The sequence below is a fragment of the Phaethon aethereus genome (genome assembly GCF_964289735.1).
Source record: "Phaethon aethereus genome assembly, chromosome: 5".
In the NCBI taxonomy this organism is placed as follows: domain Eukaryota; kingdom Metazoa; phylum Chordata; class Aves; order Phaethontiformes; family Phaethontidae; genus Phaethon; species Phaethon aethereus.
The window spans coordinates 67,243,344-67,270,418 of NC_138579.1; the positions used below are offsets into that span (position 1 = coordinate 67,243,344).

General features: G+C 40.4%; 1 protein-coding gene across 1 annotated transcript in view; it reads right to left on the reverse strand.

Annotated features, from left to right (window-relative positions):
* NELL1 (neural EGFL like 1) overlaps positions 1–27,075 on the reverse strand; it is a gene marked incomplete at both ends in the record, with an annotated part of 300,940 nt that overhangs the window by 231,079 nt on the left and 42,786 nt on the right. The window contains 3 exons of the mRNA XM_082000059.1: positions 1,677–1,759; positions 1,992–2,064; positions 7,773–7,869. Coding sequence (XP_081856185.1) covers positions 1,677–1,759; positions 1,992–2,064; positions 7,773–7,869 — 253 coding nt within the window. The remainder of the gene's footprint in view (positions 1–1,676; positions 1,760–1,991; positions 2,065–7,772; positions 7,870–27,075) is intronic.

The window sequence follows — 27,075 nt, forward strand, 5'->3', positions numbered from 1 at the left end:
AAGCCATTCTCTCACCAACTGCTCAGCCAAACAGGAGCTCTTGCAGACAAGCTGCACAGCCCTTCTAAGCCTTGCTCTTTGCCTTGCCATACATCATCCCCATGTGATATACTTGTATCTACTCTAGTACCACTTATGGTTACTGTAGCTAGGACTGAAACGGTAGATACAAACCTTAATGCTTCCCCTTAAGTCCCTCAATTTTTAACTTGCATTTGTCTACCAAATTAACCCCCTTTCCTGCTGCATGCATGTTCCTGGACAACAATATTTCTGCAATGGCAATGAAACAGTTAGTGCACTGCTGTAACAAAGGAAAGGAACTCACAATGAAGGATTATCCCAGCACCACTTTACAGAAGCACAGAGTCTTTGCAGTACAAATACTGTGTTATTTGCTTCCCCTCATAAAGTACTAGCAAGCAAAAATATAATTAACAGCAGAGAAAGAAAGTTACTGAGTACAGTGCATAATTGGAACTTGCTTATACCACCAGCAGGGCTCAAAATAATTGCCTCCCTTTCACAGTACAAGCACCAAACTGAACTAGAAGCTTCACATTTCGCATTCAGAGACAGCCTGTCCAAAGCACATCAGCTGAGTAAGTGGATTATCAGTATAATGCACACACTCTCTAAAAAACAAAGTTTCCCCTTTCCTATTAGGAAAGAAAAGAACACTTGAAGGCAGCACAGTAAAAAGTATAATGCGTTTATGCTAGTAGCACTACTATGCAAATCCTATTTTTGAAATTCCTGTTCAGCAACTACACTGAAATTAAAGGCATCTACAGGTTGGTTGCAGTTGCACTTAAATCTATAAGTAATTAGTACATAAGTGTTGTTGCAGATGAGACAATTAAGTGCCTTTTATCACAGACTAGATGATTCCCCAACATTAACCTCAAAAAGTGTCCACAGATTGCCCTTTAACACATACCAGGGGTTCAGTCACCTCTAAAACACAGCTTCCTACCCCGAAACTTCACCACAGCCTTAGCTGAAGGGCCTTGGCTAACACAGAGGTTGACTGCATGGAGTGGGAGCAGGGCCTAAAGCAAATCTCAAAAATTCCAGACAAAAAACACGCTATAGCTTCCCATGCATCCCACTTATAATCAAAAAAAAACCCAAAAAAACCCAACAATACCACCTGGAGCTGCGTGAACTTCTACACCATAACACTCAAAGGTGCTGTCGAGATCAGCAGAGCCAGCAGCCTCACAGGCATTTCCATTTTGGGGCCTCATTTCAATTCCCAGGAAGGAGACTATGCCAGTCCTGGAGACTTCACAGGACTTCCCACAGGCAAACACGCACCCTCTGACAGCATCACATGGTGAGGAAATTCTTGAGGGATTTCATTCCTTTGTTTCTGCATTTATCCCTCAGCATGAAAAGGGAAATCATGCTAAGGCTTCTTACAAAAACCAGACCCTGGGCATTCTGTCACTATCTTACAAATAATAAGGCAGACAATAGAAGCTGTATAAGGCTTAAGTGACATCCGTGAAGCTATATCCGTAGCAGATGGGGCTACTGGCAGAAAGAGGGAGGGGAAAAAAAAAAAAGGTCTACCATGAAAATGTAGAATAATTGCAAAAGGAATAAATACTTTCATGTTGGTCTTAGCACAGAAGGAAATGGGCAACTGACAAAGAAGCTTAGGTACCTACTTTTGCGGTCATTTTTGCCAGGAGTTCTTGCAAGTCCATGATTCCTTGCACCAGACTTAGGAAATCACTGCAGGTCGGGCACGCTCAATAAAGGAAGAGTAAAAAGAAAAGGAAAGACACAATAACCAATAAATAAATCAAGTTTGATATACCGCTGGTTATCTGAACATAAAATGCAATCTGTTTACAGAGAATTTTTGCCTTCTGGAAGTCAGGACATGCAAAAATGACATGCCTGAAAATATTACTTTGAAAACAATGAAATAATTTGTATGAAAAATCTAAAACAGAGAGAGTAAAAAAATTGCTACTTACTGCGATTCAGATTAGGACACTGCGTTATATATCCATTGGGTATAAAGATGACTTTCACATCTTGAATAACACCCTTTGTAAAAGAAAAGAAAACTGGTAATACAGATCACAAGCATTCACTTAGAGCTGTACAAGCTGTTTCACATTTCTTAAGCAGGTACAAAAAAATTGACCAGCTCACTCCTCTTGTGAGGGAAAGAACTGAAGATGGACAAAATATAACAACTCCTCCTCTCTTCCTGTGCGTTTGGATATTAATTTTCATAAAACACAGAAATAATACTGCTTTCTTTTGCAATCACCAAATATAAGCTGCTTAAATGTCTTAAAAAGGGATGAGACTGGTGAAAAAGCAGTGAAATAATATCCATTATTCAAGCGTATGACACACTTTGCCAAAAAGACAAAAAGAAAACACAGCAATACTCTTCAGTGATTAAGCCAAATAAGACTATGAAATCAAACATTATAAAAAGGGAAGTATACAGTGCAAGAGGTAAGTAAGAGTCCACACTTCAGCTGTTTGTTTACTTTAGCCTACTAGCTTTGTGTTTCAACAGGCAGTTCGTGTAATCGTGCCATCGGTTAGAATTAAATCCTCTCTCTAATGCGGACAGATGGAAAGACTCCTTATGCAGGACTGGCAGAAATCAGGACTCCAAGATCGGAGCCAGCTAGTGCAGGCTGTATGGGGCCCGGAAACTGAAGTGGGCAGGACAGGAGAGAGGAAGGACCAAAAGGCCCACTGTCGGCTGCATTCTCTGCTGGCCCCGACTTGCAAGGATATCCCTGAAGGAAGCAGCAGACACGAACGGTTGCCCAGTATCCCTGCACACCTGGGTCCTGAAGAACCCTAAATCCTTCAAAGAGCCTAGAATATGCTGAAGCTTGTGTTTGCTCTTTTAAGCTCCATACAAAGCTCTTGCTCCATCTTGGACTGTTTAACATCCTTACTGCACAAGATCCACTAGCTTTAATAATGTCATGGTCACTAAGGGAGAGGAGCAAGGGAAAACAAGGGACTTGTAGTGCTGCGATTTGCACTTCGCCTGACTGTTAATCAGTTGTAGTGACATGGGTCTATCTCCTCCCAGACACAGAAGAGCTTCTTTAATTTGAAAGGAAATTTATCATCGTAGCAGTTATTATCTAATTAAATTACTGATTTGTAAGACTATGTTTTAATTTTCAGTTAAATTGCAATAGAATGAATGTTGCAGACTTGAGGACGTAGTCGCTTGCTCAAAACACTGAATTCCATCCATAAATAAAATATAGGCCTCAGATAGCCCTTGAAGCCTGGCAAATCTGGTAAGTAACATTTAACATTTACATGTTCATTTGCTAAAACAGCAGACGGTAATCAGCAAGCACTGTTTCCTGCTTACTATTTCATGATTAAATATTAATTGAAAATACTAATAGACATAATCAGATCACACTGTCTTTCTTGCAGAAGTATATATATTTATTAACCTTTTCATCTATGAGAATAATGAAACCATCATAATAATGAGAAGTAATAGTGTCACTAGAAAAGGAACATCCTGAAAGCCATTTTATATACTTTCATCAGTGAGAAATTAGGTGGTGAGGCATAAAACTGTATTTCAATGCTTAAGCCTCTCCAGTGAAAAGCTTAACCAAGAGTAAATGAGATTACAAAGTTTCCGCAGACAATATTGCACAGCTAACAAGACATCATCCAGAGAGAAGTGATAAAATGTTTTTCTCAGCCTTTTTTAAAAAGTGCATATTGAATTTCAAACATGTTCGTTGCATCAGAGCCCCACTGCTCAACTCTCTTTTTGATAGATCTGCATTTAAATACAACCTGAAGAGGAAACACAACTATTTTTTGTGTCTTAATTTCTGGCTACATGAAAGCATGTTACCATGGAAAAATGTATGAACTTCAATTCACCAGTATAAATGCCTTCTAAGTCTATAAGCACTCTGAAACAGAATTAATACGATCAAATATAGAAGTGAACCTTCAAAGAGCAGAAATTTCACTGATGTATTTTTTTAATAGAAAAACTTCATTATAGGCAAACACTTATTACAGCCATAATTATTGTAGCACATATGAACTTAGACTATTCCTCCTTCAGCATTAAGTCTAGGTTGCTGAGAGTTTTCTACGGCCACAGCCAGAAGACGAATTAGGTATGCACAGCTCCCCAGGGGAAGCCAAGGGCTCACTTTGGCACAGGGTGGAGTTCTTCAGCCCACATTCTGTGAAAAGACATTAGGATTTGACCTTGACAGGGAGATGTCAGTGGTCAAAATCTTCCCGGTTTTGCCTTTCCCCAGCAGACATCACCTTTATGTTATCATTAAAGCATTCGGCTAATTACAACCAAATCTTCAGTTCAGCATCAGGATTCACTGAAGACCCTTCATCTGTGCAGGCAGATTACCAGCTACAAGATTAAATTCAGGCCTACAGCACTAAATATCAAGCCCATCCCATAAGAATATAATACAAAAGTCCTGTTTATTGCACTTCTCATGTCTCTATTAAATAGACGACTGTGAAAAGCTCATATATTCCATGAGCTCTACACCTCAGCATTTTCATTTCCTCCACTGCCTTTCACACTCTCTAAAACCTACTTCTTCCACGGAGACAATGCATGCCACACTGCTATGCAAGTTGCATCGGCCAGTGCTGGTGGGATGTTCTGCACAGAAGCACCTGCAGATGCACCCGAAACCCTGTGCCCAAGCAACGCTACGCCAACACCACTAGATCGCCACTAGATCAGCACTGTGCTCTTCTCCACACGGCAGGCAGGCCCCATGCCAGGCACTGTATTTACCTCACCTTAATCTGTACGACTTCGAGACCAAAACGACTACAGAGGCCCAAGTATACGTATGATGCTGTGCACTAAAAATACCAACATACTTCTCAAGCACCTGCCATACAAGCCCCAGACACAGCAGCAGGATCAATACAGCCTGTTACAGCAGATATGAAAATTACCATCTTTCGACATGAATCACCTAGTCAGCAATGCATTAATAAGCTCACTTTTGCAGCAGCTTTTGGAGGAAGCCTTAGGGGGAAGCGTGCTCCCCAGCGATAAAATGAAGTTTGCAGATAATTCTGATCCTGACAGCAATCAGATCCATCCTACAGTGAGGTTTCCCTGGATGTCTGGTATCACTCTCTTCCTCCTTTCAGTTACATTTACTTTGGTTTCCTAATATGTTTATAATGGTATTCTCTAGCCCTAAAACAAATCTTTTTTTTGGGCCACATCAAGAAACCTGAAGGGTCAACATGTATTTTTCGAAGGATGTAATTCATCAGATTCCCTTCACAGCAAACACACAAAGCTATCTTAAGTCTGCTCTGCTTCTGCTCCTGCCACTGCTGCACTAAAACCATTCCATCTTTGAGCTCCAAATGCTTTGTCCTATTAGGTAAGTTACAATCAGTAAGAGATACAAGTTATAAGGGCCAGGACTTCAATTCCTTCGATTATGCCATAGAGCACTCCATTCCCCAGCAAGGCCACAGACACAGCATGGCTACTTGGGGAATAATCACCGTAGGTAAGGATGTGGAACAAAAGCATACTCAGAACAGTATCCAGTGCTTTTTGTTACATACATTATCATGTCTCCAACACACATACAAAAATGTTAATTCTTTTTTAACGCTCTTATTTCCCTGCAGATCTCTGTTTACATTAAGGAAACTAGATCTATTTTTTTATATGCTAAAACAGTGAAACAAATTGCTCTGAAAAAGAAAGGGAGGTCTTGCTGAGCATGTAAATAAATGGAAAGAGATGTGTACTCTTTACAAACTGGCAAAATCCCAAGTTTTTGCAATGAGTAACATTAAAAAAAGTAGTACGATTTCTGAAACTCTCAAGCAGGATTAAAAAAATACAACCAATTATATATTTGCCCTGAAGAAAGTTAGTAAAATATTCAAGCATGCATAAAGCAGAGTAAGGCACTTGTCGGCTTTCATTATGATCAATAAAAACTGTCAGCTCATTAGCATATCATTAGCTACCCTGCTGTTTCCAAAGTGTTAACGCATAGAAATATTAATTTACAAACATATAATATCCTAGAGCTCTGAGGCTCTGCCTGCCTGCATAAAATAAGAATTTAAGATGGAGGAATCCAACAGAACTTCTTTGTCTCCTATGTAGCTATAAACATATGCTTACCATCTGTGGAATTATGGGAAGCAGCTGAGGTAAAAAAACAACAGCTGTAGAATAAAATACTACTATCAATTTCACTTCATGGTGACAGCTCAGCTGCTGGAGGATGAAATGTACTCCAGGTTCAGAACAACTCTCGGACTGCTACTTAGGTTAAAAGTTAGCTTTTACCTCTGTTTCAAAATTTAAATTGGTAGTTGCAACACCAATCCTACCACAAATAATTTTAGCATAAAATAATTGTCCTAACTTGTTGAAATCTGGGGACTTCAAGGAGAGGTCCTCAGAAAAACAGCAACTTGTAAGATTGTCTTATGAACTGACAGCCTCAAAGGGAAACTGAGTGGGTGGTAAATCACCTTGGCAACGCATCCATGCTAGTATTGGGCATAGGCAGATTGGCCTATTACTGCACTATACACTCTTCCACTGATAAACACTTGTACTGTGGCTTGTTATCCAAAACGGAAAGTAGTATCAGAAACTTCTCTGTAGCTTGCTTACAAAGTAAAAGAATAATTTTCAGGTGAAGGGGATGGTTTTTGTTTGTTGGTGGGTTGGTTCAGCAATTCAACCTTGACCAGAAAATCATATAGCCTCATCAGGGGCCAAAAAAAGCTGAAAGAAAAAGATACAGGAGAGGGCTTTTCAAGTTGTAGGTCATTTCTTTGTCCTTTGCACTTTTGGAATTGCCATTAACTGATTCTGGAATATATTGCCATTACTTGAATCCTCTTTTTTCCTCCGAAAAGTTCCTCATGCCCCTACAGGCCTACTCAATGACGTCGTCTTGGGAAGCCTCACAAATGGAAAAAGACAGGCTTTCCAGCTAGCCAGCCTTTCAGCCTGGGCCGTTCAGAAGCAATGGAAGCTCCGAAGGCCAAAGAAACTCATGAACAAAACTTGGTGACACACTATTCACTCTCTGTTGAGAAACACAGTGATACCGTTAGTTGAGAAAAACAGAAAGGGAGGAAGGTACTCCAGTAACAGAAAATCTACTGGTTTGCAGCAAGGCAAATGCACTGCATACAATAGCTAGTATCTGCCAAAGCCAGAAGGATCACAGGCCAGAAGACCTTCTCTGCTCTAGAAGTCAATGCTGACAGAGGCAAATGAGGAAGAATCACCCGAGACAAACAGCAGAAGGGTGAGGGTATTCTGCATGTGAAATGGAGGAGGAAATGTCCTCGAGAGTGATTAAGACCACCACTGTCTGGCCAGCAAAGCTGTTGTTTTGAGAAGGTTCAAGGATGAAAGCCAAGAATAGACTCTGATGCTGCCTACGCAGTCTTGTCCTGTCCCCAGGAGTGCAAAGGCAGAGCACAGCAGGTAGATGAAACCTGAAGTAAGGAAACCAAACAAAAACCCCGAATACTGGGCAATGCAATCAGTGACTACAATACTCTACCTTGCAGGAAGAGACCCTTTTTGCTAAGTGTTGGACCCACCCCAAATCCCAAGCCCACAATTTCTACTGAAATTCATACAAATCAGATTTCAGGTGTGTAAGACAACTAATCAGAAATATCTTGTTGACTATTTATTGATTTTCTTCTTCATGTGCCATTTCATGTCTCCTTACCTTAAAGAAACCATGCTTCCTGTTTCTCTGTCCAAGCCACAAATTGCTTTCCGGTGTCAGATTCGTTTCTGGGGGATCAATGATGCGTTCATAAATCCTGTAGAGGGAATACATTGCCATTATTTGAATCCTCTTTTTCTCTGGAAAGTTCCTAGTAAAAAATCAGTTAACGATAGAATATGGAAAGTAGAAAAAAATAATTTTCATTAAACATAATATTTATCATTGATAGTTTTGAAAGTATATCACAACTTTAAAAGCAAGAAAAATCACAAACGTATGAAGACTGCATAGAATTGAAACTCCCCTTGTGCAACTACACAGCACTAAGCTGAAGAAACACAATGCCAGAACCCACCATAGTAGGGAAAACAATAAAATGCGACCATCCTAGCCTAGGGGTCTCCTTCAAAATTAACAGCATCACAGAATCATTAAGGTTGGAAAAGACCTTCAAGATCATCAAGTCCAACCATCAACCCAACACCACCAAGCCCACTAAACCATGTTCTGAAGTGCCACTTGCACACATTTTTTGAATGGGATGGTGACTCCACCACCTCCCTGGACAGCCCATTCCAATGTTTGACCACTCTCAGTAAAGATGCTTCTCTTAACACTGAGTCTAAACGTCCCCTGGTGCAAATGGAGGCCATTTCCTCTCTTTGTGTCGCTAGTTACTTGGGAGAAGAGACCAACACCCACCTCACCACAACCCCCTTTCAGGTAGTTGTAGAGAGCGATAAGGTCTCCCCTCAGCCTCCTCTTCTCCAGACTGAACAACCCCAGTTCCCTCAGCTGCTCCTCACAAGACTTGTTCTCCAGACCCCTCACCAGCTTCGCTGCCCTTCTCTGGACACGCTCCAGCAACTCAATGTCCTTCTTCTCGCGAGGGGCCCAAAACTGAACACAGTATTCGAGGTGCGGCCTCACCAGCGCCAAGTACAGGGGCATGATCATTTCCCCACTCCTGCTGGCCGCACTATTTCCAATACAGGCCAGGACGCTGTTGGCCTTCTTGGCCACGTGGGCACACTGCCGGCTCATGTTCAGCTGACTGTTGACCCCCAGGTCCTTTTCTGCCTTTTCAACAACCCATTCTGGAGAAAAAGTGCAATCACAAACAAGATCCAACCAGAGAAACAACCCTTTGGGATTTTCAGACTGTTTAGAATTTTGAACAGATTTCACAAAGAAACTTTATTCTACCTGTACCCCCATAGCCTTTTTGTCTTTACATTCATGTTATTCATCCTTGCATCTCAGCCTCCCGTTTTATCCACTTCTCCCCTGTTTGCTCCTGTTATTGAACTCCCTGGGCCTGAGTGCTCACGTGTGCTGCCACTACTGCACATCCAGCTTGCCCATGTCACTGACACAGGTCTGGTATAGAATGGGACCTCTTCATACATATTTGGTACCTAGCATTACAGGGACATTGTCTTGGTTATTCTTCAAGGAACTAGAAATAACAGCAATAAGAAATAACAAATGACAACAAGTAACATGAGGTCCACAAGCAAATTTTATGTGCTGCATAAACTTGTACATGAATGCAGTAAACTACATACCAAATTTCTAAAATTAATTAATGAAAAAATGCTGTAACACAGCTTTTTTAAATTTACAAAAATCTGGAATTTTAAAAAGGTTTTGCTTAGGTTTTTTATTTGTTTATTTTTAGAAAAGCTGTACTGAAGTTTCCATAACACCTTTTTCAGGAACTCAGACGCCTACAACAATGATATCATCATTTTTGAATATGAAAAATTCAATACCAAAGTTACTGACCCTGGATTCTCATATTGCCATGCCATATCGGTGGGAGCCATGAACTTACTGCTTCATAACAAAGCCAGCATGCTTAATAAGGATTATTGAGAAGATTATGAAATATATTTCCATTACCATCCAGCTCACAGGGAGGCTGCATTGCTGTGTAATCACACCAGCGTGACAGCCAGCAGAAAAGACTCTGAATGTGTCAAGGCCTGTAGCTTAAAGGGGTGAAATTATCTGTATGTTTAGAAGTGGTGAAGTTATTTTTCTTCTTCCTTTAAAGCTATGGCTTTAAAACAAACATGAAAAATGAAAGAAAAATACAAGTCAATCAACACAATTCATGGCACAGTTATCTTCCAGTTTACACTCCCAGTGTTTCTCGCACAGGCTCACCAACTGTAATCATTGATTTTATTGGTGTAAGTTGGCATGTGTATTAGGTTTATGTGGCAAGGTTTTGGTAGCAGGGAGGGCTACAGGGGTGCCTTCTCTGAGAAGCTGCTAGAAGTTTCCCGTGTGTCCAACAGAGCCAGTGCCAGCCAGCTCCAGGATGGAGCCGCCACTGGCCAAGGCCAAGCCACCCAGTGACGGTGGCAGCACCTCTGGGATAACGCATTTAAAAAAGAGGGGAGGAAAAAACTGCTGCATGACAGCAGCCAGAAGAGAGGAGTGAGAATATGTGCATGAAACAACTCTGTAGACACCAAAGGTCAGTGAAGGAGGAGGAGGTGCTCCAGGTCCCAGAGCAGAGATTCCTCTGCGGTGACAACCATGGTGAAGCAGGTTGTCCTCCTGCAGCCCATGGAGGTCAACAGTGGAGCAGATATCCACCTGCAGCCCATGCAGCCATGACAGAGCAGGGGGATATGCCTCAAAGAGGCTGCAACCCTGCGGGAAGTCCGTGCTGTAGCAGGTTCCTGGCAGGACCTGTGACTCCATGGAAAGAAGAGCTCACGTGGGAGCAGGTTTGCTGGCAGGCCTTGTGACCCCGTGAGGGACCCAGGCTGGAGCAGTCTGTTCCTGAAGGACGGCACCGTGTGGAGGGACCCAGGCTGGAGCAGTTTGTGAAGAACTGCAGCCCGTGGGAAGGACTCATGTTGGAGGAGTTTGTGGAGGACTGTCTCCTGTGGGTGGGACCCCAGGCTGGAGCAGAGGACGAGTGTGAGGAGGAAGAAGCAGCAGAGACAACGTGTGATGAACTGACTGGAACCTCCATTCCCCATTCGCCGGTGCTGTTTGAGGGGAGGAGGTAGAGAAAACAGAGTAAATGTGAGCCCAAGAGGAAGAGAAGGGTGCGGGGGAAGTGTTCTAAAATTTGGTTTTATTTCTCATTCTCCTCCTCTGATTTGATTGGCAATAAATCAATTTCCCTCAGTCAAGTCTGTTTTGCCCATGACAGTAATTGGTGAGTGATCTCCCCTTGTCCTTATCTCCACCCACAAAGCCTTTCGTTATATTTTTCTCTGCCCTGTCCAGCTGAGAAAGGGAGTGATAGAGCAGCTTTGATGGAGACCTGGCATCCAGCCAAGGTCAAACCCACCATACCACGTTATTGGAAAATTCATACATTTGCAGAGGCCTAGAATAACCTCCCAGTATTAAAGAACTTCAAGAAAGCTCTATAAAGTTTTTAATGTCAAAGTACAGAGTCATACCTTCCACTTACTTTTGCTTATCCAGAAAGGAAGGAAACAATTTGTCAAAACCAAATGGAAGCAATCTAAAAAACCAGAAGCAAACTTACTATTTCCTTAAAAAGAAACAACAACAATCTCAAACCCAAGAACAAAATAGTTATATGAAAATTCAAGCTTAAAAATGGGAGTACAGGAGTCAGAAGACTACTAACACTCATTATTGTATTGCTCAATTTTATTATAATGATCATCAGTCCTAATTCATCACATTTCATCAACATGATACATTCATAGCTCTAGGAAATTTCTGCCTCTACTAGTTAATTACTTCTTGCTATCTATAAAATTGACATGCTGAGCTCTTTTACCTGTTCAAACAGCAAAACAAGATGATATTCTTTTACAGCATGTTCTGAGAATTATAGGAATTTTGCGTGAGCCATCTCTATCAATATTTTAAAGTATAAGTAGACCCATTCTGCCATACCTGATGCAAAATTGAAGATTACTCAAATGCTAAACTGCTGCAAAATGCTGAATGATGAAGAAATAATTGACGTGCTCCTTGAGAAAACCAATCACCGAATTACACTATCATAGTAGGAATTTCTCATTGGCCACATAAAACATCTTTATTCATGACTTAGGTTAATAATGTCCTCACCAGAAAATTTCTCATCTCATAAAAAGACTAGTCAATATTCCATAAAGAACTCCATTTCTCCTAACAGATAAAACCCCAATGCCGACCAGGTTCAACAACACTACTTATTGAAGAATATTTGATTTTTATTCACTTTATAAAGAAACTCTACAATATCTGTCTGCAATTACATATGAAAAAAACAAAACCTAACTGACATTATTACATGACAGTCAACAACAGCAAGTAAGGAAGATAAATCAGAGACAGGCTAAAGTGTTTTTTCTTGTCTTCTCTGATGATTTAACAAACACTTTCAACCTGGAAAAGTGGAAAAGGCTGTAGCAACCTTCCTTCCAGAGACTCTTCAGAAAGTGCCATAAGACACACGCTCAGGATTCCCCATATTCCTCTACTGCTTTACTGTAATTCCATTTCTAAAGTAGGTATTTACCTTAAATTAAGGGATTAATTAAAGATTGCTTTGTGCTTTATTCTATATATGTCTAAGAGACTGGTTGTTTTTCTTTTCTGTGGATCTGCCCGTGGAGTAATAGGCTTAGGATTCAAGAGAAGGCATGAGGTGTAGATCAGTCTTTGCTTACCTTCCTATCTAAAAAGATGTTTTAGTTAGCACTGTTTGGTTTATGAACAATGTGAGCTTACTTTATCACTGTACACTGTTAAACATCAGCAAAAAAAAATGCAGCAACCACACATACAGCTTATTGCCACCCCTATAATCCCCTCTATACTCTTGAGAAATTAAAAGATCAAAAAGCACATCTGAATTCATAAAAGTTAAAAAAAAAAATCACAAGGAACATGGTTCACCATAAACTACTTCTCTAATGAAGAAGAATTAACACTGAAAGAAGAAAGGAAAAAAAAAAAAAAACCACACCACACCAAAACAAACAAGTGTCCTGCAACTCCTGGCAAAAAGGGAGAATGATGCAAAAAAAATCTAAGGGACTTTTCCAGCTAGAGGGGAAGCTGCTACACAAAGGTAAAACAGCTACGCAAAGAAAAACTGGAACTACACGGAAGAAGCTTTTGAATCAATATGAGCAAAGAAACATGATAGCATTACTAACCCTCAATCAGTGGACTATAACAAAGATGAAAACAAATGTTTTCAACTATCAGTGACCAGACTTTCACCAGCTACACACATTGGCAGCTGATAGCCAGCAGAGCTGACTGATGTGCAGCTGGAGTAAAGGCAGGATCTGGGCATGTCTCCTGGACTGCGAGGTTCATGTTTTACGTCCCAAGAACATTGCAATCAGTGCAGCATTCCTAGAGCAGATTTTTGAGGAGAGACTTCATGGGTATTGAAGACATCCTGTCCATACAAAATGATTAAGGTGGCACTTGTGTAAACAGTTGGGAACAGGGTTTCACCCAAACATTGGGATTACCCACGTATGTACGCCACTTACAAATCTATCAAATATTACTGATTATTCAGGTGATTTTTTTTTAGGGGGTTTCTACATTTAGACAAACCCATAAAGCACAAACATTTTATAACATATCTCAAAATGTAATGAGAAAAGTTACTACTTAGAGGTGAAATTCCCTTATACCTATTGCTTGTGAAGTGGAAAAAAACCCTTGCTCTGCTCCCCTTCCTGCGTTCGTTTTCTTTTGGAAGAAAAGAGGTGTTTTTCAGGCTGAAAAACTACTGTTCCTGAATAGACACAAAAGGATCGTTCTTTTTTTACAGTTACATTAAGCTTCCACATCATTCTCATTCCCTTGCTTCATCTTCCAGGCTGAGGTGTGTCACCTTCTATGCCTTTATCCACGCTTGACCAATACTTCATATTTGGCATATGAATAGCTAAATTATATCTACTACAATTCCAGTTTATTAAGTGCTCATCTAGAGCTCCTTGGAGATCAGTTTCCAATACATTTGGCTTTGATACCCACACAGAGAAATGTGCAATACACTTCACAGGAACAGGAACGCTTAGAAAGAGGACTCCAGGGAACTGCGTTCTCTGAAATTACTGCAGACTGAATAGCCCCTCCAGCATGAGGAGACCCAGGTCCCTGGGTTAATGGAAGCTCTACTCCATACTTCAGACTTTCAGATTTATGATCACTGCATTCACTTTCAAAGAGAAAGCTTGATTTGCCCCTACTTCATGCTGACATATTTCAAAGGAGCTAAACCATAAACCTGGCGTAACACAACTGTGAACCAATCCTTCTTTCTTAAAATGTTCATGCTCAGAATACATTCACTAACTACTGATTCATTTAGCTAAACGTAATAAGAAAAACACCTATTAATTGACACAGGCCCTTGTGTTTTGCATCTACCTCTCTACTTCATCTGCACCCTTTGGTTTATTAAATATTCTCATGCAATCCCCAGAAACAAGTTTTTCAAGGATGCATTCCAAGCAGGCAGCTTGTGACATAATGAGAAGAATATACAGAAAACAGAAAATCTATAAAATAATCAGTGGATTCCTGAAAGGAAGTGTATCTAAAATATTTGCATGCAAATACACATACACGCACCTCTCTCTGCATTGAGAAAGACCCCGTCTAGAAATCCAGCTCTGTTGGACAAGGAGACAGTTCCTTTCTACACACTCAATATAAAATTATTTTTATCATGTTTAAAGTGTTCTGGTAAAATAGGGAAATATTGACATTTTACATGTGCGCATACTGAAACACAGAAAGACTAACTGGTTAACCAAGATCACAAAGACTCAGTCAGGAGACATTGCCCAAGATCCAAGCCATTAGACTGGGCATGATTGACGTGTAACTGCCTCACGCACTGGCCCACATTCCTTCGGGGAAAAAAAGTTACATGGAACTGTCTCTTGCAGTGAAGATTTCTTACACACAACTTTAACAAGTTAAAGTTAGCGCTTGGAGAGCATTTCCACTTTTATGAAGATGCAGCTCTACTTCATACATATAATATTTGCCATGGTAAGAAGCATTTTGGAAATAGCTGAAATATTTAGTAGAACATGAAAATAAACTTTGTGTCTGTTCACATTAGAATACATCAGCCAACATGGACTGATCAGGAGACGGAACTGCCTAAAATTCTGGGTAATAAAATAGACTACAACTCCAACAGTTACTACAAGTAGCACAGCAAATCATGAAATTTACAAATTCTTTCAGGTCTAAAATATGAGTAGGCTACTAAAACACAAACATGCGTTTTCAAATTTGCAGGCTAGATATGAAACAGAGAGATTTATTTTATTAGTACTACAATTAAGAAACAAATAGCTGCAGTCTAACTATGTTTGTGGTTGAGGCACGGCAGGAACCTCATTTCTTAGTCCCTGGTGTCTATTAATCCAAGAACAGGATTTTTTGTTCCTGATATGGCTGCCACACTCTTTTCTCTTGAAGCTATAAATTTCCATGTAGCAACCAGGTGTTGAATTCATCACACCCAATTTTAGATGTCCCAGAAGTTTACACCTACAGTGGAGCTAGTCCTCTAGACTCACTTGTTTAATGAAGAGACATAAGTGTTTCTAGGGTGTGAGTCATCTTCCGGTAAATGAATCACTCTCCGAAGGCCCCTCCAATGACTGCACAGGAGCCCTTGCTGACATCAGGGTGAGTCACAACACAGATTTTTGCAATTCAAAAGCTGATCCTCAAAACTGACATTCTCTTGCTACCATTCGTTGCCCTGTATACATCCATCTGGAGCCTCATATCCTTTAAATAAAATTAAGGGTATACAGAAGTCACACAAAATAATGCATTGTTCCTGGCAAAGCCTTTGAAATAGCACTCTCAACTTCAGTAACAGAAAGTCAGAGGAGAGAGGGAGGTTCCCCCATGCTATGCATCAGTCTTTCTCTTAATCTAATTTGCAGAGGTGTTGACCACCTTGACTACGGTTACAATTTCCAGCTGAGGCTGCAAAAACTCAGTACATCCAAAATAGCAAAAGTTAGGCCTCCTAACACAGCCCATTGTATAAAAATAAACTGCCTCTTCAAAAAGTTTGTCCAACATGTTTTCTGAATCCCAACTGCGTAAAGAAACTGATGAGTCTATCAATCTCCAGCTTTAAGATACAATACTGGCATTTGCCTTTACGTCTATTCTTCTGACGGGACTAAGAACTGATTTTGAAAAGAAATACTAGGTATATCTTTTACATATTTCTCTTTCAACCCATTTTCTATATGCTTCCCAATGAAAATGCGTCAATATCAACATGATTGGATTTTCTTGATAGTGTTTACAGATAGGATGCATTATTTGACATGCATTCAGTTCTGGAGTGACATTAACTGAATTATTCATTCAGTTTCCAGTGTTCTTTTTCAGAAAAATAATCTTCCTGAAGGAAATTTTGATTTTTCATGCTATCTCCTCTGTCATAGTATAGGAGTTCACAATCACTTAACAGGGGAAAGCAATTTAGATTAAAATCTCAGGTTTTGAGGGAAACCTTTTGTTATTAGATTTTGAATATACAATAGTAACAGACAACTATTTAATCAAAAGTTATTCTTCAGCTCTGGGAGGAAAAAAAATAGGAGGTGTCCAGTAATAGTATATGTTAGGTAAAAGACTCAAGAGTGCATGCTCAGTTTTTTTTAAGGTCTCTTCAAAAACAATTTCACTGATCTTCCTATATAATCACAGAGATAAAGTGCATATACCCTACTTTTGTCTTGGTTTAGCCCACCTCTGGGCTAAATGCTAGCAACTGCTCTATCCCCCAAAAACCCCCTCTCAGCCGAGAAAGGGAAACTGGGGAAAAAAGGAAACTCGTGGGTTCAAATGGGTTGAAACAGAATTAATAAAACAATAAAACTAATATTAATACTAAAGCAATATAAAGTACACAGACTTATACTCAGCTGGGATAGTGGTCGGCAAACACTGCGAGCAGCACAGCTCTGGTGCAGGGAGAACAGGCCTCAGGGGCAGAGCGACGGGCGAGACCCTCCAGGGATGGCAGCCATTGAGCGAGCGAGCCATTCCAGCAGACTCTCCAATTTATAGTGAGTGTGACGTTTATGGTATGGAACACTTCTGTTGGCCAGCCTGGGTCAGCTGTCCTGGCCTCTGCTCCTCCGAGCTTTAGCACCCGGCTCTCTCAAGACTGCTGGAGGCCTTGATCACTATGGAAACCCGCATACCATGGCTGGCCATGAACTAAAACAGTGTCTTATCAACTATGTTCTCACAGTAACAGGTGCTGCAGTCGTCTTAGAAATGAAGCTTTCCTGAACAGAAAACTGATTTTATGATTCTATCCCAGCAAAACGAGGACAACTTTTCAGTTCAATTATTCCAACTACAAATCTAAATTTAAAAATAAAAATGTATCTAAATAAAACTCTATAAGCAATCTCTTTTCTCATTCAAAAGAAATGCAAATTAACTTTCAAAAGCCTCTAACAAACAGGAGGAAATTACACATATGCAAGTAAAGATGGTTAGAAGGGCACGTTTCACTGCCAGGTTTGGGGTTTATACTCCACACGTAAATTGAATAAGGGTAAATTCACAGAGATATTATCTGTGTGAGGCTTTCTTTAGAAAACACATTAGGCTTTTCCATTTCCTACAAGCTTATCAATGAATTTTAGCAGTATTTCTTGGACATTAAACTAAAAGCAATCATTGTTATTGATTCAAAGTACAGGACTAGACCCCCTAAATTATATGACAGTGGCCACATGAAGGGCAGAAACCCGTCTTTCTCAGAATACTACACCTGTACGGTGTCTTTCATCTAGAGATCTTGAGGTGAATTCAAACACCTTTACAAACAAGGGCAGTATTATTAACTGTACTTTGCAAATGACAAAACAGATACTGTTAAGACTGTTATCATCAGGAACCAAGTGTGTCTAAACCCTAAGCTAACAGCCTGTCTACAAGGCTGCAGTGTTTACCCATCTTCATACACAAACAGCACTCCTCAAAGTACAAGAAACCCAGAAAATAGCTTGAGTCAGACTCTAGGCAGAAGCAGGAATTTGACCGTTTGTTCAGGATTTTTAAGAGTTGTGGAAAAAAAATTATGACAAACTACGTCAACTGTATCTTACATGTGCTGTATCCAGAGCACTTCGCACTTGACTGCACGTGTCCTATCCATGATATTTTTCAGACAGAAATACAGGATTTTCAGTATCAAGCCAGCTAGTTTGATACCCAAATGGTTATTGCACACTTCAGCTTTGGCAACTGTACTGCTTTTGGCTAGAATAGAGTTAATTTTCTTCAAAGCAGCTGGTGTGGTGCTATGTTTTGGATTTGCGACCAAAACAGTGTTGATACTACACCCATGTTTTAGCTAATGCTGAGCAATGCTTGCACAGCATCAAGGCCTTTTCTGTTTCTCAGACTGCCCTGCCAGCAAGGAGGCTGGGGTTGCACAAGAAGTTGGGAGGGGACACAGCCGGGACAGCTGACCTAAGGGGTATCCCCATGCCGTATGAAGTAATGGTCAGCAATACAAGCTGGAGGAAAGGAGAAGGAGGGGGACACATTTGGAGTCAGGGCACTTGTCTTCCCAAGCAACCGTTACTTAAGATTAAGCCCTGTTTTCCTGGAAACAGCTAAACACCTGCCAGCCAGTGCCTACCAGCATTAAACCACAACAGTAACCTTTTTCTTTCAATAGTGTTCCTGAAAGTCCATACTGACCTGGTAAATCTGATATAAATAGCATGTGGTTCATGGGCCTGGCATTGCCCATAAAACTTGCACATAATCTACAGTTATCAGAAGCACAAGAGGAAAGTATTTGTCACTATTTCTGGTGAAGATGCCAACTTCTACCATATTCAGTCTGCTTGGCTACAGCAGTGCTTAAGGCGGTGTCTGGGTAGAAAGGATGCCTCATGTTAAGTGCTGAGGGAGACGTCAGCTACATACACAGACTTTTCTTATGAAAATCAACATCCACATCTCTTATAAATTAATGTGAATTTAGGTACTTATCTTTAAACACCTCAATATAGAGCTGAGAGCCACATAGCTCAAATATCACTTTTCAAATAAATATCTGACAATATTTTGGCATTTTTTTTTACCACTTGTGAGCAACTATTGCTATCCAAGTATCAGAGCACAGAACATGTAGCAGTAGTGGTTTTTTTTATGATGCACACAAGTATCCACTACAGACAAGGAGACAAATCCACTTACAAATGAAGACAACACTAAAACTCACAAGGTCGCTAAAAGACACCCTTTAACATCAGCAAGCTTTGAATCAGGTTCTAAACCAGAACACTGAACAAAGCAAACTGTTAACAAGAAAGCTAAAAGCACAGCACTCTAATCTGTTACCGTACATGATAACAAAAGCCCATCTCAGATGAACCAAATGTTCAGAGTACATCCCAGATGCCAAATATCAGTAAACCAAGACTAAGCAATCAAAACCAGATTCTAGAAATAAGAAGGAGAAATTAATTCAATGCACTCTTTTAAGATATAAAAAGAAGAAAAGCTCTTCTCCCACAAATTAAAGAAGGAGCCCTTAGAGCAAGATGGATATGAGATTAAAAAAACCTATGTTAAAGTACCTATGAAACAAGAATAAACAATTAAGCCTATCTTACTTCAGAAAGCAAGAGGGTAAAAAAGTGCATCATAATAACGGCACAAAGCAGCACTGGTACTTCAAGTCTTGCAGCAAAATTAACCCCAAAATAAAATTCTACCAGAACAAAGAGGTAAAACCATGATTACCTGGCTATGTCATCTCCATTTTGTCATGGAGGGGGATCTAAGATTACCGTTAGTGTTTGTCACAAGGCATTTGTTGAGTGAGAACTGGCAGTGCTGAAACTTGGCTTCCATTACCTCTACCTACATTATACAGAGACATGACGGTCCCCGGCCCAAGATCTGTAGCACACAGGTCTTCACAACTGGCAATTACAGCAGAACTTGAAGCACAGTAAGCTTACAGTTTAGAAATAGCCCATCTTCACAAAATACATGCAACTTTCCTCTTTTCTGTCTCATGCTACTCTCAACCTCAAAGTCGCTTTACCTAGTACCTTTAAGACAGGTGCAACCACACGAAGAATCAGGCTTTTGATTCCAACTCCTTTCTGCACTGCTACAAAAAACAAATTTAAAAGGAAGCCAGCAACAAGCAACCTTGCTACTAAACAGCTTCTTTCCCCTCCTCCAAAAAATCATCTGCTGATAAGTTAATTGCCTTACAGTGTATCTTGTCACAGGACCGTCTCATCAAGGGGTTCATGTCACCACTAAATGATTTGTGTATAATCATAAAATAATCTCATCCATATTCCAGAGCCAATTTCCTTTCATGACTGAAGGTAACTGCAGGCTAAGGACGACAGGCTTTGCTTGTTAACACCCTGCCTTTGCTGCCACGCTCCCGCCAGAGCCCTCCCATTACTGTTGTCTCAGCACTGTGCAATGGCACTCGGCTCGCCCTGGAGCTGCCACTCCTCCCCATTAGCCACTGTTGCTGTAACCCCACAGAGGGCTGATTCATTCCACATTCCTCAGCTCTTACCACAGGTTCATCGGATAACCCAGATCTCCATTTTGCCATGGTGTTTTTCAACTGCCCATTTTAGCCTCTGTGGTTTGAAAGATAACATTGCACTCTCTCCATAATAACTAATTGGCCATGACTGAGGAGGTGTATGAAACATATAGTAAACATAGAACAAGCCATTATATTGGTTCTAAAATTAAGTTTTGATGGAAACTGCCAGGCAGACAGACAGAAAAGCACTCTCCAGGGACAGCACTCAGGTTTGGAGCTCATTTCTCACAACATCTGACACACTCGGGAGGTGAAAGCATGGCTCAGCTGAAGTCAATGAGAGTTTCCACTGCAGGCTTCAGGATTTCACCCCAGGGATACTGCACGGCACATCTTTCAGTCCAGTTTAAGGTAAGTGGCTGGCATGACACAGAAAGATTCAGCTAGGGCTAAGGAAGTCCTTCTACTTGGATTAGTTGACACAGTGCTAGTTATTTGCTTTCACTTTTGACATGTTGAAGGGAATACCACTAAAATTGCAGCTCAATTAAGTAATGCAGCTGTTGCTGATTCTTTCGTTAGTGACTGGTCTCAGATGTGAAAACAACTTACAGGACTGGAAACGGCATGTTACCTTACTCCTACGCTGAGGATCAAACTATCATCTTTCACCTTAATGGTCCTTCGATGTAACATTACATTGGTAATACATATCAGGAAAATGGTTCTTCATATCATTAAAACATTTAAACTAGAAGCAGTGGCCAATATCTGATTTTTAAAAAACAAACAAAAAAAACCCCAACAAAAAACCCAACCAAACATGAACAGAAAAAAAACCAACCAACACTCAGGAGGTTTCAGATCATTTGGAAAGACTGTAATACTTGCTATACGGAGTCTCCGATCTCAAGTCCACTTCTGAATAGTTCAGAGCGGTTGTCCTCTGCTCTTTGGCAAAGGCCCAAGGCTTTTATAAAAGTATTTAACTAAAATTATATTACCATTTTTCAATTCAGCTCCAGTATTACCCTATGTGACTTCTAGTTCTAAACTCCAGAGTTTAGCTAACCACTTCAAACGGAAGAGTTCATTTATGTTTTGGATCTCAGTTAATCTGCCTGGCTGGAGCAAGATAACTGTTTTTATAATCTGAAAGGAAAAAACTCAAAACATTTGCTCTCTCTGGTTGATTCTCAAATTACCATGATCGTGTCTCTGTCCATATGACCCCCTTCAGCTCTCCAACAAATGAAAAGAAAATAGAACCAAGTAACAGGAGATTTCCCCTGAAAAAATTCCACAGAAACAAATATCCAGATACATTTCAAACTATGCAGGCTAAATTTTCAGACACTACTCTTCTAAGTAATCATCCCCATTTAAGGGTTTATTGCTTTGATGTTAAAAAAAGTCTAAATACATATTGTACCAATGTAAAAAATATTTGAGAATGGGATAATACACCTATTCACACACTTTCAGAAATTACTAAATCATTTGAGGCTTGCTGGTCTTGGTTTAAGATTATTTCCTCTACCATTGTCCATCCTCTCTCTCCAACACACCCGTAGTATACAAATAGAATGAATGCAAGATGCCAAAGGTAAAGCATGACACATTATTCCAGCCCTGTTGAAGTCACCAACCTGTCTATCAACATTTTCAATTCACCAGAAAGCACTGCAAGTCCCCAGTTCTAATTTAGAAAAAAAGAAAAAACACTATTAAGTCTATATTTAGCAGCTACCAAACTCTGGCTCCACAGGTCCCTAAAACTCACGGGACTATTCAAGACCCTTAACCAAACCCCGGGAGGCTGACTTCTACTCTAAGTAACTGACATCAGCAGGAGCTCAATCAGCTCCTGGAAGAAATCAAAGCAGATGCCTGCTCCACTGGGAGCAGGAGCTACGCGAGGCCTCTCTGCTGTAACACAGTGCCCAAGGTACTTGTACTGACTATATGTGGTTGCTGCCTTCTAGGGGTGATCAAAGGATCTAAGACAGCCAGGCACAGGTATGGGTTGTTATCATTTGTTTTCTACAGTACTTTTTCAGCACTTTCATAAATACTCATGGCCTTCTCCCAATTCTATCAATGTAGTATACAAAAAAAGTCAACTGATTCATGCAGGATGAAAAAAAATAATTTCATCATAATTAGGGACTGGGTTAAGATATATCATTATTCAGTCTTCAGTCACACCCATACTACCCTTCTGCTGATGCATTAGCCACTCGATGAAAAGCGCTGAGTATTAAAAAACTTCTTTAAAAAAAAAAAAAAAATTTTCTCAAGTAATGCTGAACGCATCCTGAACATTTCCTCGCAGCTTAACTGCAATATCTGTAATGATACAGGCCTGACAGCAGGTGATGTGATATGCCAGCTAGAGATCTCTCTCATGCTAAAACTTTTATAGCCTTTGTCCTTGCTTCAGCTTGGGTAGAGTTAATTTTCTTCCTAGTAGCTGGTATAATGGTGTGTTTTGGATTTAGGATGAGAACAGTGTTGATAACACACTGACATTTTAGTTGTTGTTGAGCAGTGTTTACATTAAGTCAGGGACTTTTCAGCTTCTCATATTGCCCTGCTGGTGAAAAGGCTGGTGGTACACGGGAAGCTGGGAGGGGACACAGCCAGGACAGCTGACCCCAGCTGGCCAAAGGGATATTCCATACTATACAACTTCATGCTGAACAATAAAACGGGGGGCAGTTGGCCGGGGGGCGGCGCCCACTGCTCAGAGACTGGCTGGGCATCAGTCAGCAGGTGGTGAGCAATTGCATTGCGCACCACCTGTTTTGTATATTCTTTTATCATTATTATCATTTTTTTCCCTTCCTTTTCGGTCCTACTAAACAGTCTTTATCTCAGCCCATGAGTTTGACCTTTCTTCCTATTCTCTCCCCCATGCCACAGTGGGGGAGTGAGCAAACAGCTGTGTGGTGTTTAGCTGCCTGCCAGGTTAAACCACACCACCTTTCTGTCAAACAAAAGGGACAATCCGTAGGTGAAAATTAACTTCCAATTCACAATACCACAGATCTGAAGCTGGGTGCACCTGCAATGCACAATTATAGCAGTCTACTCAAGTAACCATTTCTCTGACAGCTTCTGCTGCAGCTTAAAGAGCAGAGAAGCAATCTGGGTCACACAAACATATTCAGATGTTGAGAGTAAATTACCTAGCTGCGTAACATTGCCACCATGCCATCTTCTCTTGAGAGAGAAAGTGTTTTACAGTAAGTAAAGCAGTGAATCCCTCCTTTAAATACATCCCTTAACCTTCTTTAAGTTTATTACATTTTAATTGAAGTCACAGGACTTTGTTTATACAAGTTGAAAACCTCAGGTTGAGAGCCAGATTATCTTATTTATAAGAATTCTGAGGTCTTGGATTCCCATATTTGGATTATGTTGCTTTAATTTATTTATTTTTCCAATTAAAAAGTTCTCACTGCTCATGCATTTTTTATTCCCTAATGCTCTGTTCTAGCAGGAGAAACATAAAAGAAGCAGACAAGATGTTTTTGCAGTTGGAGACTAGTTCCTAGCCTGCTCCAGTTTTATAATCTATTCTCTTATGCTCTTACCAACCCCCTCCATTAAACAGCTAAAAGAATCCACCAAAACCACAGGCTGCATTCATAGTAAAAGGCATTCCAGCACATATTTTCACCGGAAAGCATTAATTTTTGCAGCAAAGTGCCTTTGCCCCTTTTACACCTGCAGACAGAGTTCAAGTAAAGGAATACTGATACTGTCTGAACAGGTACGTACCTTTGTAGCAATATGGTTGATGAGAAATAAAACAATGAAAACATAAAGCAAGCACACTTCAAGCTTACCTCCACGATTAATTAGACACACTGAGAAAAATATGGTATTTATATTTCTTAAATACATTGTCAATAAATACATTTTGATACAGTACCTACCAGTTCTTAAACTGTAGGCTCCGCACTATTCCCTCACTCTTAACACCATTAAATACAACATTTTTCTGTGTTGTTACCGTTGTGGGGGCAAGCATTGCAGTGGACAACGACATACCACAGGCAACATTACAGACTCCACAGTTGAAACTAATTCCCAGTAAAGTGAAGACAAACACTGCTCTCGTAGGAGTATGAGAGTCTCCCGGGGCCGCAAATCTCCTGACAATGCAGATATGAACAGCAGGATCCTTGACCTCGCCTCCCCTAAGAGGCCAAATCTGGGAAGGTGCATGGCAGAATTTATTTCGTTATATATTAACCCTTTAGTGCCATAAGTTATTTAAGGACTCTCTGACAATGACACAGTTACTCTGGCTTAACCTAAACACTCACCAGAAAGCCCCTGACAACCCCCTTTTCCCTGAAGTAGGGAAGCACAGATCCTACATGTAACCAATATTTTGAAACAAGGTATGTTCACCACTAGTGGACTCAGCATTGGAGATGCAAGGAAATTAACAGCAGCGTACTTAATTTCCACGTTACTTTCAGCACAGCTTTTACTTGTGCATCAGTCATACATTCATAATTAATGTCTTTTATTTTTTCTAAGCTTTTGGAACCTTACTAGAATGTTAAAGGCATGTTAGCAAGTACACCCGCTGCTTATTATGCCCATTGTTGGAGGTGTATCTCTGGCTAGAGCGTACTGCCTACGCCCAACACAAAGGCTCTCCGAGTCAGCAAGAAAAGTCCAGTTACATCCAGGTTTTCAGTCTGGACTCTAATCTATCTTCCTGTGTCAGCAGCTCCAAGCTCCAGCATCAAACTCAGCTACAATCCTTACTCCTTGTTCTTGAAGGAGCACCAAAAGGAGCAAGAAAGATGCATCAGGAGCTGATTTCAGAAGGACATGTACTTGGGCAAATATACCTTCTCTGAGGCGCATGCCTCCCCCACCATATTACACCTCATTAGAACAGAAGCAATTATACTGTTTTAAAGATGACTCTTAAAAGCACTAAAGGCTTTTACCAGTTCTCAAGTACTTTTCCCTAGCCTATCCAGGGCTGAAAAACAAAGTCAGCTTTGAATTCAATCCAAAAGACAATCAAATACCAAATGTCAAAGCAATTTTACACATCAGAGTAATGTGGGTGATAAGGCTGGGAAGAATAAAAGTAGATTTGACTATCTGTTTACAAATTACAAGTTTCCTCTCCAATGCTTCCTGATCCACTGCAGTTTTTGGAGGCCAGAAACTAGCTTTGGGTAGTCATACAAAACATGTAACAAAATTAGGTTGCGGCTGGATATTTTTCCCAATGCAACACTTTCAATGCACTCTCAGATACAAGTTAACTTTAACACCACTGCATTCACAAATCGCTCCGAGTAGACTTCCAAATGTATAACATATTACCACAGCCCTAAACAAAAGCAGTAATGCATTTATACAAATTCATGTGTCTCTAAGGAAGCAATGTTACAACCCTCTTAAAGAAATCCAGTAGGAAGCCATGGGATTCATTTTGTTGGTCAGGGTTTTTCTGGTTTTGATTTGTTTTTATTTTTTACAGGGGAAAGAGCAGTACGTGGCAAGTAAAGAACTTCTTTAATTAGATAGGCACACTTCAAGCTAAATTCTTGTTCTGATGACACCAAACATCTGCAGGAGGTGGGGCAGGTGAATATATTGACTGCAGTCATATTCTCTTTCCCTGCAACTTGTTCAATTAAGTCTGCAGAAGCACGACTTCTCATTAGGCAGGCTGAACTCTGCTGAGAGCCAGTGACACCACACTAGCCTAAAATGGTGACTTTTACATGTAAAGTCTACAGCTCTTAACGCTGGATTCTGTGCATACTTTCAGCTGCAGCTTTCCTAACACTAACATGAAGAAGGCTTGGGATTTTCAGTAGTGCTCAGAAGCACCCCTCATTGGCTTGCTCTTCATTTTCACACCTTTTGACATTTACTGTAGTGTCATCAGGAAATGCTAGTGCAAAGATGAACAAGATGTTGACTTCTCTTCTGAGTGCAAAAATGTAGGGGGTTAAGATAAAATACAGAAAACTATAATACCAACATTTGCAAAATTCTCTAATTAACTGAACAGATACACTACAGCTGAGTCAGGAACTTGAAGACTCCCCACCTTCTCCCCCCATTTAAACTTCTACTATGATCTGCCCTCAAGTTCTGCTTTCAAAACTACTCCCATTACTTTTCCACAGGACTAGTCATGAACTACCACAAATACACATCCAAACAGAGACATTTAGGTACGGATTTATGCTGGGAGCAGCCCTGAGACATACCACCTTAAGGGAAACCCTTAGACAGATCAGCCCTGTTTAGGCGTACCTGTCAGAGATGGTTATACACATTTCACACCTCATAAGACAGCACAGCTCATTCTGTAATTGTATTTATCTATTGCTGCCTATTGCTGTAAAGAAAATCGGGTCACAACCGTGAATCTGTGCAGCAATCTTGTCCCTGGATAGACTGCTGCAGTAGGCAGGCTTTTTGTGTCGTCTTCCTTTCACGTTGTATGCAAGAAGGCAGCCAGCAAAACAGTCTGCTAAAAAGGGTCTTCCTAAACCACGTTTGCTGTTCATTTAAAAAAAAACAAAACAAAAAAAAACCACAAAACAAAACAAACACAGGAGATAATGAAGAACCTGTCCCAAAACCCAGTATGTCAATAAACAAATGTAAAAGTATACTGTTGTAAGCAAAGAAATAATATAACAGAAACAAATAAAGGTAAGA